We start from the raw sequence: 19,244 nt of genomic DNA, 5'->3' as shown, positions 1-19,244 counted from the left end.
ATCCACATGCAAAAGAATAAAGATGAACCCTATCTTACACCATATACAAAAATCAACTCAAAATGGATTGAAGACTAAAACATAAGGTTTAAAACTGTAAAACTCCTAGAAGAAAACTTAGGGGAAAAGCTTCATGACATTGGTCTTGGCAATACTTTCTTGGATATGAAACCAAAGGCACAAGTAACAGAAGAAAAAATATGCACGTAGTTCTACATCAGACTAAAAAGCACACAGCAAAAGATGTAACAGAGTGAAAAGATAACCTATTGAATGGGGGAAAATATTTGCAAACCACATATCTGAAAAGAGGTTAATATTCAAAATATAGAAGGAACTTCTACAACTCAATAAAAAAACCCAATTTAAAAATGGGCAAAAGAATTGAATAGACATTTTTCCAAAGAAGATATAAAATTGGCCAACAAGTACGTGAAAAGATGTTCCACATCACTAGTCATCAGGGAAATGCAATTAAAAACCACAATGAGTCATTCACAATGATGAATGAATCACACCTGTTAAGAAGGCTATTATAAAAAAAAAAAACCCCAAAAGATACCAAGTGTTGGCAAGGGTGTAGAAAAATTGAAACCCTTGTATACTGTTGGTAGGAATGTAAAATGGTGCAACTGCTATGGAAAACAGTTTGGAGGTTCTCAAAAAATTAAAAATAGAACTACCATATGATCCAGCAATCCCACTGCTGGGTATATATCCAAAAGAATTCAAAGTAAAATCTCGAAAAGATATTTGCACACTCAGGTTCATTGCAGCATTAGTCATAATAGCCGAGATGTGGAAACAATCTAAATGTTCATTAAGGGTGAATAAATAAAGAAAATATGGTATATACATACAATGAAATATTACTCAGCTTTTTTTAAAAAAAATGTTTTTGAAAGCTTTTCAAAAAAGAAGGAAATTTTGCCACATGTGATAACGTGGATGAATCTTGAGGATGTTATGATAAGTGAAATAAACCAGTCAGAGAAGGACAAATACTGCATGATTCCGATTACATGAGGTATTCAAAGTAGTCAAACTTATAGAAGCAGGGAGTAGAATGGTGGTTTCCAGGGGCTTGGGAAGGGCAAATGGATGGTTGTAATTCAACGGGTATAAAGTTTCAGTTACACAAGATGAATAAGTTCTAGAGATCTGCTGTACAACATTGAACCTATAGTTAACAGTACTGTATGGTGCACTTTCAAGTGCTAAGAGGGTAGACCTCATGTTAAATGTTCTTAACCACAATTTAAAAAAAAAAAGAAAAACCTGACTACATGCTGTTGGACAATGCTCAGTAGAATGTGTGTTTAGGTTGTTAGGTTGTTTTTATTTTTGGTTAGGGTTTTGTTTGTTGGCTTACCTTAGTGGTGAAGCATTCTCTGAAACCATCTTTGTCTCTCACATGGTCCTTCTTGTAATCAGGGCTGGATTTATGTCAATGTGCAATGGGATTCTGACTATGTATTAACATTTGAGAGGTATGCACAAGGCCTAAACCTGACAATGTCTTCCTCACTGCTTTGAAACTCCCAAAGGTTCTCATTCATTTGAGCTAAGATCCTTATTCAGGTCACGTTGTTTCCAGATAGCCATTGATATATTGATATATAACATGGTTTAAATAATCTCATCAGCTAACAGATGCATTTTCATATATTTGGGGGATTAGGGTTGGATCCAAAAGAGAAGTAACATAACAACACTAAGAGATTTGGGGTGAGGAAGAAAGGGAGGGGAAAGGCTTTAGAAAAGAGAGGACTGCAGTGGAAATACTAACAGCTAACTTTTGTCTGTTCTTGGGAGCAGCCCTTCCTGTGCTCATAGCACATAGTTATACCATGACTGACAATTCTTAAGGAGAAAGGCTAAGGTCATGAAACAAAGCACTTATTTCTTTTTTTCTCTCTTTTTTCTTTTCCCTTCTTCGCCTTTCCTTTCCTTTCTTTTTTTTTTTTTTGAAAAAGCTAGCTGTGCTATGTAAATATGGTACCTGTCACAGTGACCTTATTGTAGTGCCAACGTAGCTAAGCACTATTAATGTAACTTGTGGGGAACTGAATATTCCAGTGTAGAATAGGAAACTAAATGTTCTTATCTGTAAAGTGAGGTTATCAGACTAAGTGATCAATACGATTGCTTTAATTAAAATTCTATATTTGTGAAGCATTTATCTATATTGTAAATACTTTCACTTTTTCCTCTCATCTCTGAGGAAGTATATTAAGTTTGAATTTGTCATAACTTCCCAGGGGGTGACTCTTAGTTGAAATGTCACTGACAGCTTGTGGTTTGGACTTTTTTTTAACTAGGCAGAAACAACTAGAAGCCATCACACAACTGCAAGAGGATGCTGTCAACCAGGAAGCCATCCTCAGGAAGAAGGTCCAAGAAGCCAGCCAATGGTTGGAGGGGGCAGCGGAGCAGGTAAGGTGGCCTTTGACTACATTATATGCACAGGAAGTCTCCTCAGATGTCCTTAAAACCCTGAAGTAAAAATGGAGGAGGAACCAAAAAAACAAAGAGGAACTGCAAAGTTCAGTCCCTCTCGACTAGCAGTGAGCGGAGGAAGTAAAGGGGGAGTTGTAAGAGGCGGTGTCAACAGCCTGCTGATGAAAGAGGCAACTTTGCAGAAAGAGGCGACTTGACATACCAAGACTTTTGCCGCTGTAGAAATAGCTCAGGCATACGAAGCCCATGCAAACACAGAATTGCAGAAGTTCAGTGGAGGCTTATCACTTCCCTGAGAAGAAAAGCACATTTTCAGTTTCGTGTGCATAAGAGTGAGTGCTCAATTGCTTTCTTTCCCGGCCACCCTGCTAAAATCCAGCATTAACTGTCGGTATCCAGGTGGAGGATGGAGATCAGGCAGCCCACTCTGCCAGGGAAAAAGCTAAGCCTTTGCTGCGTAAATTAGAGGAAGCAATTTCGGATCAACGAAATCTCCAGACTATAAATACTGAGTTAGTGAACACTTGCCAGACACTTGAGCAGAAGACAAGAAAACCGAAAAGTGAGTAGCAAGTATTTGTTATGTCTGAATTCGGTCCACTCTGAGGTGGGGCAGAAGGACTACAGCCATTTTTCTAGATTCCAGCTGCTATCTTATTACTGAATTCATGATGATGAAATGGCTCCAGAAGCAGTGTTATGGGCTTCCAGAGAGATCTGCCTAGTGGCTAGGTGGATGGATTTAACCATTAACTTTCCCTTTTGGTTGTCTACTACAAGCTGGATTTTTCCATGACTGTTATTTCTTTAAAAATTAAACAAAACCTCTCAATATCTGTAAAAGTAAACATGGAAAAAAATCTTGTATGCATGAGATAGTTGAACTTGCAAATTGTTGACATATTCTACTCTGACTTTATTAGCTGGTTTGTACCCATCATATGGTAGAAGAGGCCCTGCCTCTCTATTTTCTTTTAAGCAGTAATTTTAGAGTTGAGCAAAATACTTATGAATTCAATGTGTATCAAAGTATTATATATGTGTGAAAATTCTTTTAAAATTTTGTGTTCTTCACCTATATATTTTACTTTAAAAACTAGAACATTTGCCATTTTACCTAAAAGTAGATAAGCGTTTACTGAGGACTGGGGTGAGAAGACAATTGTCAAATTACAGAGGTCAGATTATTTTTAAGCTTATTTTATTCTAGAAACATGGTTCAGTAAAAATGAAGCTTATGTATGTGACCATTTATCAGACAACTGCCTTTGTCCAGCCAGCTTCTCGTTCTAGCAGTATAAAGGTTCTTTTTATAGAAAGTTATTGGTTTGGGTAATAACTAAATAGAAACTTAAGGTAAGCTAGTGATGGAAAATTTCAGACTTGTGTTTGTTTTGGATTTATTATATCCTTTCTACTGTTATCTGAGAAAGCTCTTTAAGAGTTTAAAGGAATTGGCTAGTTCTAAGATAGCAGTGGTTATTCAACACTTCATTATTATTTTTATTTCTAAGCCTTGTAGAACTTGATCATTTTCAATAACAGTAAGTGTCATTTTACTCTGCTTAACTCTGTCAGACAATGTAAAGCATGCTTTAAATTACATAATCTTTATGTTATTTTTTTGTATTGCTCAGAGGGCATTGGAGAATGTCCCCTTGTGATTGGAGTTGTTAATTTTGAGCCATGAACATGCCTTCGTTAAGGCATTCCAAATTTGGTTTATGGTGTGTTTGCTTTAGACACTGTGCTTAGAGGTCCAATCGTTTGATCCAGTTATTTTTATCCTTTGCTTAAATCAATATTGTACCCCATAGTTTTATAAAACAAAGGATTTATCCCCTCCTCCAACCTACTATGGCTTGTAGTACCTTCTTGGAAAAGTCAGCCTTTGTAACTTATTCCAAAATATACATTCTCAATGTTATGAACTTGCTAGTGTCTTCCCAGTCTATCCTCAGGGGATAGTTGGTCCAAATATCATTTAAAATAGAATATGAAAGCTGCCCTATGTTGAATGCATGTATTTTTTTCTGGCTGGATAAAGTAGGGTGGACGCTTCCTTTCTGTCTTGAATTGCTCACAGTCTCACAGGCTTTATTAGCTCCTTTACTTGTTAGTATCTTTTGCTGCCCAAAGAAGGCATACCTATCAACATTTTGCTCTTAAGACCCTTTGCTTACGAAGATCTTTCCAATAATGCCCTTAAAAATCAACCTTTATAAGAAGAGGGTAGCACATATTTTCAAAAAGTCTATAGAGCAGATGTTCCAGATAGACTGTGAACAAACGTCAACAAGGTAGGACAGTTACAACACAAACACATCCTCACACATTCCACCATGACCACTGCCATCACATACTGTTTGAATTCTGAGTCAGACAACAAAACTGTTTAAATCCACTTAGTTCGTGTGAAGCTTTCCGGTTAGCTTCATAAATTCACTAAGTGTTACGGCAATTGCTTTCTGCTGCATCTAAGACAGGGTCATTAGCAAATTGTGTGAGGATGCAGTTGTTGTGTCCAAATGTTTAGGTCAATGACAATGTTCACAGACTGGAAGTAGGAAGTCACTTATGACATCTGATGAGATACCTGATTTTAATGTTGAATAAATAATATTGTTCCAGTTTTCAGTTGCCATCAGGACTGAACGGATTTATGAGGTAATTAGTGTGCCTGCTTGCCCCCCTGAAATGCACCATTAGAACTACTAAATTTCTTGAACGGTAACATATATTTTCTTTCTTCTGCTTCTTCATATGTATCTAAGTATCTTAACAAAGGCAACAGTGCATATGTAAATGAATGTTTGCTTTAAAAAGGAATAAAGCTTCTTAGATCTAGGGCATGCATGCAACATATTAGGGTGAATCCAATGTGCAGGAAACATAGACTAAATGATCTAATCCAAGCTATCACCCCTTTAGTATTCATCCTTTTTTGCCCTTATCTACGTAAAATCTTCATTGACTTGCTTATTCAACAGACAATGAGTGAAACTGTATTTCCTTTAGAAACCATAAATATTTCTTTGGAGAGAGAGCCTGAGAAGCTCCTGTATATTATAATTCCTTATTTGAACATAGTATCTGATATGAACTTTATAGTTAAGAGAAGGCTTTCACCTAGATGAACTCACTGGAAACTCTCTTCTAGCTTGCTATTCTTAGCGTGGAGGGCATGATGTGTGGGGCAGATAACAGCCTACGGTTTTGAGGATGAATGCAAGATGAGAGCCACATGTCCTGAGCAGTCAGTACACAAGAGGGAAATGAGACAGGAAGGGGGATTCAGGTGATGGAGACACTTAAACACAGGTGTTGGGGTGAGCACCAAGGAGAGAACCAAAGTCAAATACAGCTTGCTGGACAGCTCTGATGGGATGGGGGCCTACATTTTCCCAAATGAAAGATGCAGGTATGGATGAAATAATCTAGGAGAAAGTATTGCACAAAGATAAAGAGCATGGGATTTGAGGTTAAACAAACCTAGATTCTAAGTCTACAAAAGACTTTGATAAAGTTGGGCAAATCTCTTTCCCTCTCTGAGCCTCAGTATCTTCTTCCAGAAAATGCCAGAGTTGTTAATTTACAAATAACGTAACAAATGCAAACAGTGGCTAATGCTTGGCCATACTGGGTACAGTCTATTCTGCTAGAGTATGTTTCTATCACGTAAATTGTCTCTTTCATGATTGACAAATGGATGAAGACGTGTAAGGATAATATGGGCATTTCATTCACAATTTTCCTGGGTCTAGGACCTGGATTGGTAGGAATACAACTATAACCTTCAGCAGGAGAGGAAAAAGCCCTCAGCTTGGCTGCTAAGAGGCAGCAGGAGACTTTCACCTTTATTTTAAGAAAATTAAAAACAAGGGTCTGCACCTGGGCCTCCCTCCCAGCGACGTGCCATCCCAGCCCCGCAGAGCTCCGTTTTGCGGCAGGTTGTATTCCTGCCCGCGTTGCTGTAGCAGCCCCACTGCCTCAGAGTTCCACTTTCATCTGCATTTTCTCAGCACCCCACCAGCACTGTGCCATTTAAAGTGCCACCAGCATTTCCACTCCATTGTTTTTGTGCATTTCTAGGATCCTGGGAGTCAGCCTTTAGCCATCTTAAGTTGCATGTCTCAGTGATCCGTGTTATCTTTTTAAGTACTGCTACTAATTGTGCTTGTTAGCGCTCTGGTTACAATGTTGCATATACATTTTTAGTGGCCTCTTCCTAACCCTATTTATTTTATAAGCCCCATTGTTTTCGTTCTTGTTGTAGTTTTTTGTTTCTTTGTTTGTTTTTCGATCCGCGGGCCTCTCACTGCTGTGGCCTCTCCCGTTGCGGAGCACAGGCTCCGGACGCGCAGGCTCAGCGGCCGTGGCTCACGGGCCCAGCCGCTCCGCGGCATGTGGGATCTTCCTGGACCAGGGCACGAACCCATGTCCCCTGCATCGGCAGGCGGACTCTCAACCACTGCGCCACCAGGGAAGCCCTCTTGTTGTAGTTTTTTAATTCTTTGTTATTGATGAGTAATTAACATATCATACAACGTTCAGATCTTAAGTGTACTGTCGAACCAGTTTGACAAATGCACATCGAAACACAGAACTGCTATAACCCCAGAAAGTTCCCTGGCGCTACTTCCCAGTTCCTCCCCACTTCTACCTTCACCACCACAAGGAGCAACCACTGATCTGATTTCTATCACTGGTGGGTTAGTTTAGGCTGTTCTAGAATTGAGTTATACAGTATATACTTTTGTGTGTGTCTGTGCGTGTTTCCTTGAGCGTAGTACTTATCTATGTTGTATTTATCAATGGGATGCCCTTTTCATGGTTGAGTCATATTTCTTTGTAAGAACATTCCACAATTTGATTATCTTTTCTCCTATTATTGGACATCTAAATTATTGGGTTGGCCAAGATGATTTTCCATAATCTTATGGAAAAACCCGAACGAACTTTTTTGGCCAACCTAATATTTACAGTTTTGGGTTGTTAGGGAGAAAGCTGCTATGAACATCTGTGTATAGGTCTGTGTGTGGACCTGTGTTTTTGTTTAACCTAGGATAAATATCTAGGAGCAGAGATATTAGATCATAGTAGAGCTGTAATTCTAACTTTTTAAGAAACTGCAAGCAGTTTTCCATAGAGTTTGTAGCATTTCACACTCCTAGCAGCAATGTGTGGGAGTTTCAGGTATCCACAACCCCAGCATTTGGTGATGTCAGTCTTTTTCATTTTCTCTACATGACGGAGTATCTCACTGTGATTTTAATTTGTTGGGCTGATTAGCCATTGTATATCTTCTTTGTGAAGTATCTAAGTCTTTTGCCCTTTTTCAAATTAGGTCACTTGTCCTTTTGTTACTGAGTTGTAGGATTTCTTTTCTTTATATATTTTAGATACAAGAACTTTGACAGATACGTGTGTTGTGAATTATTTTCTTCTAGTCTATGGATTTCAATGAACTTTAATATTTGTAATGCACAATGCTATAGAACATTGAGTAACACATTATATTACAGTGTTATGAAGTCCATAATCCATAAACGTCAACGCTTATTGATACCTAACATTATTACAGCTCATTATCATGGTTTTGATTTTCAGCAGCCAATTAATCGCAGGGCCTTTGCCTGAAAGCTTTAGTGCATAGTCATTTAGAAAGTTGTTTTATCTCAGCTTCCTTCAAAGAAAATGTATCCAAGACAACTGTTCTCATCCTACGTCACAGATGGCAACAGCAGGGGAAACAGTGGCCATTGTTTTAGTTGCTTCCATGTGAAACCTAAATGCCCTAGAGACATGGCAGGTCCAACTCCAAACACATAAAGAAGAATGCAAAGGTACATGCAAATTAACGTCATAAGCCAGCTTGTTTCGCCTTATGAAACATATGAAAATAATTGCTACCCATTGCACAAAACATCTGTTGAAATGAGGTTTACAACTTGGAACTTGTTTTGAGATGGACTATTTCTAAAAATCAAGATTGCCTGGTGGGAAAGCAGATGGGCAATTTAGACAGTCTTATACTAACTCATTATTTCTTCTGAACACAAGCTTAATTTGGAAATTCAAAGACAGTGTTTTGAGATACACAACTTCAGAAGCATAATGTTGGCCACTTCTGAAAACTTTGATTGCTGTTGCTCAGATATAGGTCAGGAGGAGGACAGAGCCTTACTTCTTAATACAGTTAACACAGAGAATTTTTAAAAACTGAATCTTTACTAGAGTTCTAAGTATTAAGAGTTTAATTTTTCTTAACTTACATATGTTGGAAATAGTTTAAAAATATATTTTCCTCCTTGTGGGCCTCATAAACACTGTCAAGCTTAATTGGGAAATGTTATTTTTACAAAAAAATATTCTTACAAAATAAATTTTACATGGGGAATTTTCCACATAATTGAAGCTTTTCAAGCTCTTTATCCCTGAAAAATATTTATAATTAGATTCTGTAATTTCCACATGTATTAGCATTATTTTCATGGCGCAGAATTTCTTCAGGCTACTGAGATATAAAACTGTTGGTCTTTAAAATAAGAAGCACCAGATTTCTATGTGTTTTGGACACCAGAGTATCTGCTGTTAATTTTCCTGGCTGTTAGTGGGTTTTTTTTTAAGTGGCAGCTATTAATACACCTCCATCTAACAGAGCTTCGTACCCTCATTTAATTTTTGTTTTTAATCATCTGTGGGCTGAGAAAACAGTCAAGCTTGTGAGAATTATGTATAAATTCAGAGCCCACTGTCTGAGTGAACTGTGAGGATCTGCCACATGGATAAAGGGCATGGATATCAACATCTATTTTGGTTGTTCCCAAGATTTCAGCCTATTTTCTGGTTCTTGGCTATCTTTCAAAGGGTATAGATTGTCAAATAAGTAATATGTTGCTATTTAACTTAAGAAGTTAAATAGGTATTTTTATCACTTTCATTATTCCAGAGAGGACAATTTGGAAGTTACTGGGAAGCAGATTTCAGTTAAGTAGAGAGACACATATTTTTAATTTCACAAAAGAGTATAGTGAACGGAGCGTTGTCCTATGAGCCTGATCTCGGCTCCACGAATAACCATTTAGCCACTTAAATCTTCAGGATATCAGTGTCTTCATGATCCCAGACCTACTTGTAGGAATCTGAGATTCTATGGCTCCATTTCCAGGGCTTCCATTGCTTGTAGCTCAAGCAGAGGCTTATTGAAGAGACAATTTCCCCATGGGTAGGAGGTTGGACCGAGTGACCTCTGAGGTGTATTCCCTTTTTAGCATGAATAATTCTGTGACTCACTTCTAGAAGATAATTCACTTGCATCTATCAAGGTTAATTTTAAATACTCAAGGGCAATAATGGTTTAGTTGCTCCTACCTGTTTTATTTCTGCTTTCCCAGTTTCACGAGTCATGAGTTGAGAACGTCATTCTCAGAAGCCGTTGTTTTCTCTTTCCTTTCCTCAGGCCTCAAATTGAAAGCTGTTAAAAGTTTATGAAATGGGACTTCCCTGGCGGTCCAGTGGTTAAGACTTCATCTGCCAGTGCAGGGGGTTCGGGTTCGATCCCTGGTCGGGGAGCTAAGATCCCACATGCCTCGGGGCCAAAAAACCAAAACAGAAGCAATATTGTAACAAATTCAATAAAGACTTTAAAAATGGTCCACATCAAAAAATCTTTCCACATCAAAAAATCTTTAGGAAAAAAAGTTTACAAAATGAACTAAGGGAAAAGGGGGTTACGAATTGTCATATTAATCTGGTTATAAATTCTCTTTATAGCAACAATTGAGTCACTAAGAAAGAAGTTAATTAAAGGACAACTCCACGGCTTGCTGTTTCAGGTAAAAAGCAAACAAAAACACCCAAACCTCTATGATATGTGTTTACTGTGGGCAAGTTGTCCAGTTGGTGTTAAGATTTTGAAGCTAAGTTATAATATATAATAATTTTAGCCATAAAATTAAATAATCAAGTTAGAAAAGATGCTCTGGTAGACTTTGTTTTCTTATGCACTGAAAGCATTTAGCAAAACAGGAGGGGAGAATGCACATGAGTGCGTGGCTCCTAATAACATCTTTCAGAGAGGAAGCATTTCAGAACTGTATCTGTTAGCAAAGGGCCAGTTTGCTAGTCTTAGGCACCTCCTCTCTGAGACTCTTGAGTGGGCTTTGATGGTTGCTGTCTATTTTCTCTCCTAGTTGAATTAAACTTTCAACTCCTCTCTGTCTGGATATCTCAAGATATCCATGGTACAGTTAAATGTATTTCTTTCTCTTCTGACACTTGGTGAATTTCTCCTTTCTGTTCATAAATAAAGAACATAAGGAACAGCAAGGTTGGCACTGGAGGGAAGGGGCTGGAGGAGGAAAGAGAGAAGGGTGATATTTGCATGTATCTGTTTCTAGGGCATAATACAGGCACATCTGTTTAAGGAGAAAAAAAAAATTCATGTAGGAGATTAAGCTAGGCAGAGTGCCTAAAAATCCCCTTACAATAAGTTGAACTGGAAAAATCTCCATAATCATCTCAAGAACACCAATTTTCTATTACAATGTAACTGATAGACGTATCTACCCCTTGGACAAAAGTCGCAATTTTATTGCTGTAGAAATTTCACAGACAGCATTTCCACTCTCTGAGTTATGTCTCCAACAAGCTTCTTTGGTCTCTGCTTGAAGATTTCAGTGACAAAGCCATTCAGTTTCCTGTTCCTGATCTTTGGATTTCATTCCTAGAACAAGTAATGGGGAAAATGCAGTGAGAGGTTTACCATTACAAACTTGTTCCCTTAATGCAAAATACAAGATAAAGAACTAGTCCATTTTCTCCTTCTCAGGTAGCATCACATCTTAAATCTAATGTATTTTGTATCTGTCACTCTCCCATCATTCTGTCTTTGAATGCACTCCACCATTTTTCTTATGACAGAGCTGTTTAGATGAGGAATTTCCTCACTACGATCCCTTGTCCTGCACGGATAGAATTCATCAACCTCTCCAGGAACAGTTGGTGAGTTTAAGCTTTTTGAAACTATTTAACTGCCAATTGTGAATCTCCTATTATGCCAAAATAGAAAGTTAAGTCCAATGTGTATTAGAAAGTTAGAATTCTAAGCTATACTGATTTTCTTGAGAGGGTATCAGACAAAGCAAGATACCTATTTTTTTCTTTATCATGTGCACACACACAATTTTGATAGGCCCTAGGAAATGGTACTATTTAAAACTTTTTGATTATGGTATCATGAAGAAGAATTATATAACTAAACTTGCCCCTCACTCATATTTCTTTCCTCAAAGCCTTTGTTTATATGAAAGTGTTGATTATTGGGAATTGATGTTATCTTTCTGTTAAATTATTGAAGAGTGATTTTTAACAAGAATTACATTTTTACTGATAAGCTACGTCCCTTTTGATCCAAAGCATGAAAACTTTGTTACTTGATGTCATTTATTTTCTTCTCAAACTCTTTTGCGGGAGAACAGTGATATTCTTTCTAATTTTGGAGATGAAGAGAGATTATGAAATATATTACAGCCCTTTGGAAAGCTAATAGTACTTGATATTCTGTTCAGAAGCAGTGTTGCCATAAACGATATAGTGGTCAAGAAGCAAGAATACATCAGCTACCCCTGACCTTCAGACGTACATGCTGGTACACACCTCTGCTGGGTAAGCGTGGATAGACCCTGTCCTATACCCTGTCAGACACAGCTGGGGGTGGGGTTCTTCTTGAGAGGGAAAATAATTAATCACAATTATATAGCAAATGTTGAAAACTTAGACGTTTATCCCTGAATTCAGTCAGTCAACTTATATTTGACCACCTACTCTGTGCAAGGCACTATTTTATGTTTACTAGAAAGTGAGTCCTAAGGTAGCTCACAGACTATTAAGGAAGTAAGACCTGGGTTCAGAGAAGGCTCTGTAGAAGAAATGAGTGTTGAACCAGGCATGGAAAGACGGGCTGCATTTGGAAAAGCAAAAAGCTTGGAAAAAGTATTCCAACTGGGGAGAATGACATGAGGGGGGAAAAAATGCAAAAGTTTTAAGTGTTTGGAGAAGAGTCCATGCTGGATAAGTCACTGTGGAGATAAGAGGGCTTGGGTCAGGATGGAGTAGAATTTCAGTTTGGAGCATGTTGTAGGTCACCTCATGGACTATTAATGCCAGTCTAAGGAGAATGAACTTTATCTTAGGAAATGCTGAAAGTGGTGGTATCTCTCATCACAACCTGGATGTTGAAAGCAAAAGTTAATGGTTGGTTCCGAAATGACAAAAGAAATGGGATGATTATCAAAATAAATTTAAGAAGGAATAAGAAGCAAGTAGAGGACTTGTGGATCATTTCAACTAGAAGAGAGAAAACTGCTACCACTACTAACAAGTGGCCAGTTTGTGTCAGACAGTAGATAAGTGCTTTATAGAGACGATTTTACCCACACTAACTCAGTGATGGTAACAATACTATGGCAGCACTGAAGGAGTGCCCGCTATGTGCCAGGAACAGTTCTCTGCTCTCAGAACTGTATGTTCACGTACCTGTTAATTCATTTAACCCTCACCATATCCCTGTGAGGTAGATGCTAATGTAATTCACATTTTAAAGATAAGGAAGCAGGAACACTGAGTAATTTGCAGACCTGTATGTTCATGTAGCTGTTAATTCATTTAATCCTCACCATATCCCTGTGAGGTAGATGCTAATGTAATTCACATTTTAAAGATAAGTTAGCAGGAACACTGAATAATTTGCCTAAGGTCATGTGGCACTTAAAAAAAATTTTCTTTATTTATTTTTGGCTGCATTGGGTCTTAGTCGTGGCAAGCAGGATCTTTCGTTGCAGCGCACGGGCACTTCATTTTGGCACGTGGGCTTCCCTTTAGTTGTGGCGCGTGGGCTCAGTAGTTGCAGCGCACGGGCTTAGTTGCCCCGAGGCATGTGGGATCTTTGTTCCCCAAGTAGGGATCAAACCCGAGTCCCCTGCATTGGAAGGTGGATTCTTAACCACTGGACCACCAGGGAAGTCCCCATGTGGCACTTTATATGTAAGTAAACTGAGGCTGAGTTGGTTTAGTTATTTATCCGAGATCACACACCTGGTTTATGTGTCAGGGTCAGGATTTGAACTAAAAATTGTGATTAATTTCAAAGCCTATGTTTTTTCTATTAAATTCTGCTGCTTCCTATACTCAGAAAAATATGACAAGACAGTTTCCTCAAAAAAAGAAAAATTGTCACCCTATTTCCTGCACTCTTCAGTGGTTTACAATTACAATGTCGAACTGTTTTTCTCTTTAGGAGTTGATAAACTGTTTCTGTAAAGGGCCGGATAGTAAATATTTGAGGTTTTGCAGGCTGTACGGTTTCTGCTGCAACTATTCAGCTTTGCTGCTGTTGTAGCCCACAAGCAACCTTGGATGATACTGAATGAATGGGTGTGTCTGTGTTCCAATAAAACTTTATTTACAAAAACAGGAGGCTGGCTGGATTTTGCCCCCTGGTAGCAGATTGTTATTGACCCCTCTAGTTGCTTACTAGGTAAGGGTTTCTGTTTCTCCTCCTTCACCCCTACCACCTGCTTAAAAAAATAACTGACATTTCTACCCCTCATAACTAGGCATCAAAATTTAGGGGGTGGGGGGTTGTAATGTTAAAATGTTAATTGAATAGATAAAGAAGATATGGTACATATATACAATGGAATATTACTCAGCCATAAAAAGGAACGAAATTGGGTCATTTGTTGAGACGTGGATGGATCTAGAGACTGTCATACAGAGTGAAGTAAGTCAGAAAGAGAAAAACAAATATCGTATGTTAACGCATATATGTGGAACCTAGAAAAATGGTACAGATGAACCAGTTTGCAGGGCAGAAATTGAGACACAGATGTAGAGAACAAACGTATGGACAGCAAGGGGGAAAAGTGGTGGGGGATGGTGGTGGTGTGATGAATTGGGCGATTGAGATTGACATGTATACGCTGATGTGTATAAAATGGATGATTAATAAGAACCTGCTGTATAAAAAAAATAAATAAAATAAAATTCAAAAATTCAAAAAAAAATGTTAATTGAATTGAACTGACTTCTGTTTTTTCAGAAATGGTCTAATCTCCCAAGAGGAAAAGAAATAGTATATATATATAATTTGAACCATTAATTTCTATATTTATTCTTTTCTGTTCTACTGCAGATGCCTTGTATCTGGATAGTCTTACAGCAATTCCAAGACTAGAATTGACACCTTTCTCATGTGTAGCCAACCGAATCCATGCTTCACGTGAAAGGCCCAAATATGGAGAAGTAGAGGAAGGTGCTTTGGATGTGACTGGAAGGCACAAGTAAGTTCAAAGGGCAAAATACACTTGGCCTACTTTTCGTGGGTGGCCTATTCCTATTGCCTAAACTTTTAATCAGTAAAAGTTTCATATCTTGACATCACGACATCTTTATTGTGGAATTTTTATTGTGTAACTTCTCTAACTTTCTGAAAATTGACAATTTTAAAACAAAGATACCTTTATAGTTTTCTCTATAGCTCTTTTGAATTTCATGATATCCATTCTTAAAGTGTAAAAGACAAATTAAGCTACTTAAAATGTTTCCCAGTTTTTAGGAATATACTATGTACTGCTAGGTTAACTCATTCAGCTAGGTTTCGATCATCTTTCTATTCCTTCACACTCCAGGTGAACAAGTCTTTGGGACTCTATCCCTGTGCTCGCACATACCCTCTCCCAAAGCTCATCTGAGCTCACTCACCTTTCTAAGTACACAGACATTTCTTCCTTAGGAAAAGTTCAGAAATGTCAGTGGAGTTTGTGAGCACTGTTCACCCCAATGAAATTTCCTTTCTGTATCGAGGGTCAGGAAGCAAGACTCTGAATTGCAAATACTTCATTTTCATTTGGGACTAGATTCTCTATGGTTATAACCTCTCTCGCTGATGGAGCTTAGAGCTCTCTTTCATCATGTCTCCGTTAAGACATGAACTTAATTAGAAATTCGGTAAAATTGGGGCAGGGAAGGGGAACTATGTGGTAGATTGGTATCTGCTGAAATTTGCAGTTTTTCCACCTGTATTAAGGAACTTTACTGTCTATTATTAGGTGTCCAGGCCCTACAGGTGGTCCCCACCCAGGAACAGATCTTTCAGGTTGCATCAGGATGAATAATGACCTAAGTATGGAAGTGAGTATTGGACTATATTTCAACTTCATTTTTAGCTCTACCATATCCTGACCCTCTTCTATGGTGTTGTTTTGTTTTGTTTAAGTATTATAGAGACTCTTATGGCAAGTACAAGTCTTATACCACAGAATTCAGATGCATGAGAAATGTCAACCTTTGATGGCATCTGGGGGGATTTCTACCCCTTCTATAGTATGAACTCAAGGATATATAACCAAATGGAGATTTTGATGAAGTGTGCTGAACTTTTTGTTTGAAAGGCAGGCTGGTTTGGGACTTAAATTCACTACTGGCTATCAGGAGTCTCAGGTCTCATTGACTCTCTCGAGGTAAAGGCTAGATAATCTTTGAGGTGCTGGTACTTTGCTGTACAGAGTAAGGCAAAGCCCAAGGAGTACCCATGGCTGCAGTTAGGTGCTAATAGTACTCCTCTAGCCAAGAAGAGAATACTGAGTAGCTGAGGGCACTTAGGCAAACACCCCAGGTCGTGGAGATGTGCCTGGAGCACTTTCCTTGGTCAGCAGTCTGAGCCTGAGGGAACGTGATCTCCTCAGTCAAATGGAGCAGACCATTCTGTTCCAGAATCTGGAAATCCATCACTCTTCCTTTTTTTAAAAAAGGTTTATTGGGCTTCCCTGGTGGCGCAGTGGTTGAGAGTCCGCCTGCCGATGCAGGGGACACGGGTTCGTGCCCCGGTCCGGGAGGATCCCACATGCCGCGGAGCGGCTGGGCCCGTGAGCCATGGCCGCTGAGCCTGCGCGTCCAGAGCCTGTGCTCCGCAAGGGGTCACCACAATCAACTTTAGGACACTTTGATCCCCTTAGAAAGAAACTGCACACCTACTAGCAGGCTACCCCTATCCGCCACCCCACTCCACCCTGGGCAGCCACTAATCTGCCTTCTGCCTCTATAGACCGGCCTATCCTGGATGTCTCATATAAATGGAATAAGACAATACGGACCTCTTGTGACTGGCTCCTTTTCTTAATGTAATGTTTTCAAGGTTCATCCGTGTTGTAGCCTGTTATCAGTGCCTCATTCCTCTTTATGACTGGATCATACTCCAGTGTATGAATACACCACCTTTTGTTTATCCATTCACCACCGATAAGCACTTGGGTTGTTTCTACTTTTTGGCTACCATGAATAATGCCCCTAAGAACATTAGCGTAAAACATTTTGTGTAAACATATGTCTTCAGTTCTTTGGGGTATGTATTTAGGAGTAGAATTATTGCATCGTATGGTCACTGTATGTTTACCACTTTGAGGAACTGCAAAACAGATTTTCAAAGCAGCTACACCATTTTACATTCCCACCAGTAATGTATGAGGATTTCATTTTCTCTACATCCTTGTCAACACTTGTCTATCTTTTTCTTAATTAAATTAAATTTGATTTTTTAATTTCTACTTTATATTGGAGCATAGTTGATTAACAATGTTGTGTTAGTTTCAGGTGTACAGCAAAGTGATTCAGTTATATATATACATGTATCTATTATTTTTTGTCTATCTTTTTGATTATAGGCATCTTAGTGGATGTAAAGTGGTATCTTGTGGTTTTGATATGCATTTCCTTAAAGACAAATGATGTTGAGCATTTTTCATGCACTCATTGGCCATGTGTATATCTTCTTTAGAGATATGTCTACCCAGATCTTTTGTCCATTTTAAAAAATGAGTTTTTAAAAAAAATGATTTATATGAGTTGTTCTTATTCTTTTAAGTGTATGTATCTCACATTTTTCCATTCCTTAGTACCCCATCCTATTGAATAGCTGAGAAAAGGAAAGAAAAAGGAAATGAATCTATTTTGCTATTCCTTAGCAGTTCTTGTAAAGTTTTAATAAAGGAAGTTGAACTTGGAAGCTTACAGGATGTTTGGTTGTTAGTAATTTCCCTTTTATCTGGTACTGATTTCACCAAGAAAGGGGAAGGAACCAACATCAGTTGTGTACCAGGTGCTTTGTAGGAAAACATTTCCACGTGCCATGTTATTAATTCTCTTTACAACTTTGAATGGTAAGTATTCTCTGCTTCTACAGATGAGGCAACTGAAGTTCAGAGAGGTTAAATAACTTAACCAGGATCACTCAACTAGTAAGTAGCAAACCTGGGATTCAAATTCAAGTTTGTATAGCTTCAAAGATTAATCCCTTCTTACAACTCCTCTGAGAACACTGAATTTAGACGTTTCAATCATAATAACGACTCCTAGTTACCTTGAAAGTAGTTTTTTGGCTAAGAAATAAATTTGCTCCCTTTTGTATCTAAAAGGAGCTCCTAATCCACTCTCATTAGGATATGTGACCGAATTATTTTGTCTCGACACCCATGAAGTAGGAGTGAACAGAGATCACAAGACAAACTCCTGTTAAATGCTCCTGCGGAAATGTATAGATTCCCTGAAGGTTTTCCTGCTGCCTCCGTGCCATTTCGTCCATAGGCCCCAGGAACTAATCTGTCAGCTGTACTCTATGGCTGTTCCCACCAATGTCCACTGTTTCCCTTTTCCTCTGCTCCACTGAGGAATCCGGGCAGCCTGTTGACTCCCTCATGCCTGTCCCTTGAGTAAATCCCCACCTTCTACCCCTTCATGCCCCCCACCCATCTCTTAAACAAATAGAACTCTCTCCTTAGATAATGCTTATCTATGCATTCTCATTCATAAGAATTAGGATGAAACATGAAATTAAAATTACAAAGCATATAACCCGTGTTTGTCCCAGCGACCCATAAATCGTTGTGTTTTCCTAACTCTTTGGCTTCAAACTCTTGGAATTTCATCACTCTTGAGGGCCTTCAAAACAAACAACTTGCCCTGGTATTCAAGCTCTTCTCTAATCTGGTTGCAACCTACCTTTCCATCCTTTCCCCATCCATGCCTTATAATTGTCCCTAAATGTCAGCCGAACCAGGTGGTCTGTATCGTTGGAATATGTGACACAAAGCTGTTTATGCTGTTTTCTCTGCCCAGAACACTTCCACTTCTCCACTTGTCAAATTCTATTTGACTATCAAGGCCCATTCCAAAAACCAAGTGTTCCATAAAACCTTTTGTGGTAGTGAGAAATGTTTACCATCAAGCATCTCTAGTCCTTCTTGAGATGGAAATCGTAATGGATTAGAAGTCAAGAAGTGAGGGTATTCCCTGGTTTGACCTCTCTGCTACTATGGAAAAGTCTTGTCATTCAGGCCTCATTTTCCTCATTTCTCAACCGTAGCACTCAGGAAAAAAATAAGTTCACTCTTTTCTTTTAGACCTCAGTAACTCTGTGCTCCTCTCGTCTATATTTTGGTTACATTGTAGTTCTTTGTTTTCTTAACATGTTCCTGTATCAGATTATAAACTTGGTGTAGAGTGCCTTTGGCCATTAACCAATGTGCACCTAGCAACCTGAATAGATTTGGTATGCAGTAGCTGCTCTATTAATTTTTGTTGAATGCCTATTGACTTATTTATTTTTGTACTCCCTACAGGCTCTATTTAAAACATTGAGTGAGCACCCAGTGGACTTGTTGAATTGACAGTCTCGCCCTCTTGCTTTCTGACTGGTGTTCCTGAGAACCTTAGATTTATTTTTTTAA

At 38.5% G+C, this 19,244-nt stretch overlaps 1 protein-coding gene across 1 annotated transcript in view; it reads left to right on the top strand.

The window, feature by feature from the left end:
• The window catches only part of IRAG2 (inositol 1,4,5-triphosphate receptor associated 2), a 91,304-nt gene that overhangs the window by 40,014 nt on the left and 32,046 nt on the right, over positions 1 to 19,244 (top strand). The window contains exons 17-23 of the mRNA XM_060166719.1: positions 2,322 to 2,436; positions 2,860 to 3,022; positions 10,237 to 10,298; positions 11,386 to 11,466; positions 12,033 to 12,129; positions 14,657 to 14,804; positions 15,573 to 15,654. Of these exons, the coding sequence (XP_060022702.1) occupies positions 2,322 to 2,436; positions 2,860 to 3,022; positions 10,237 to 10,298; positions 11,386 to 11,466; positions 12,033 to 12,129; positions 14,657 to 14,804; positions 15,573 to 15,654 (748 nt within the window). The remainder of the gene's footprint in view (positions 1 to 2,321; positions 2,437 to 2,859; positions 3,023 to 10,236; positions 10,299 to 11,385; positions 11,467 to 12,032; positions 12,130 to 14,656; positions 14,805 to 15,572; positions 15,655 to 19,244) is intronic.

Source organism: Lagenorhynchus albirostris, chromosome 11 (genome assembly GCF_949774975.1).
Source record: "Lagenorhynchus albirostris chromosome 11, mLagAlb1.1, whole genome shotgun sequence".
NCBI classification, from domain to species: domain Eukaryota; kingdom Metazoa; phylum Chordata; class Mammalia; order Artiodactyla; family Delphinidae; genus Lagenorhynchus; species Lagenorhynchus albirostris.
This window is presented reverse-complemented; position numbering and strand designations above follow the sequence as displayed.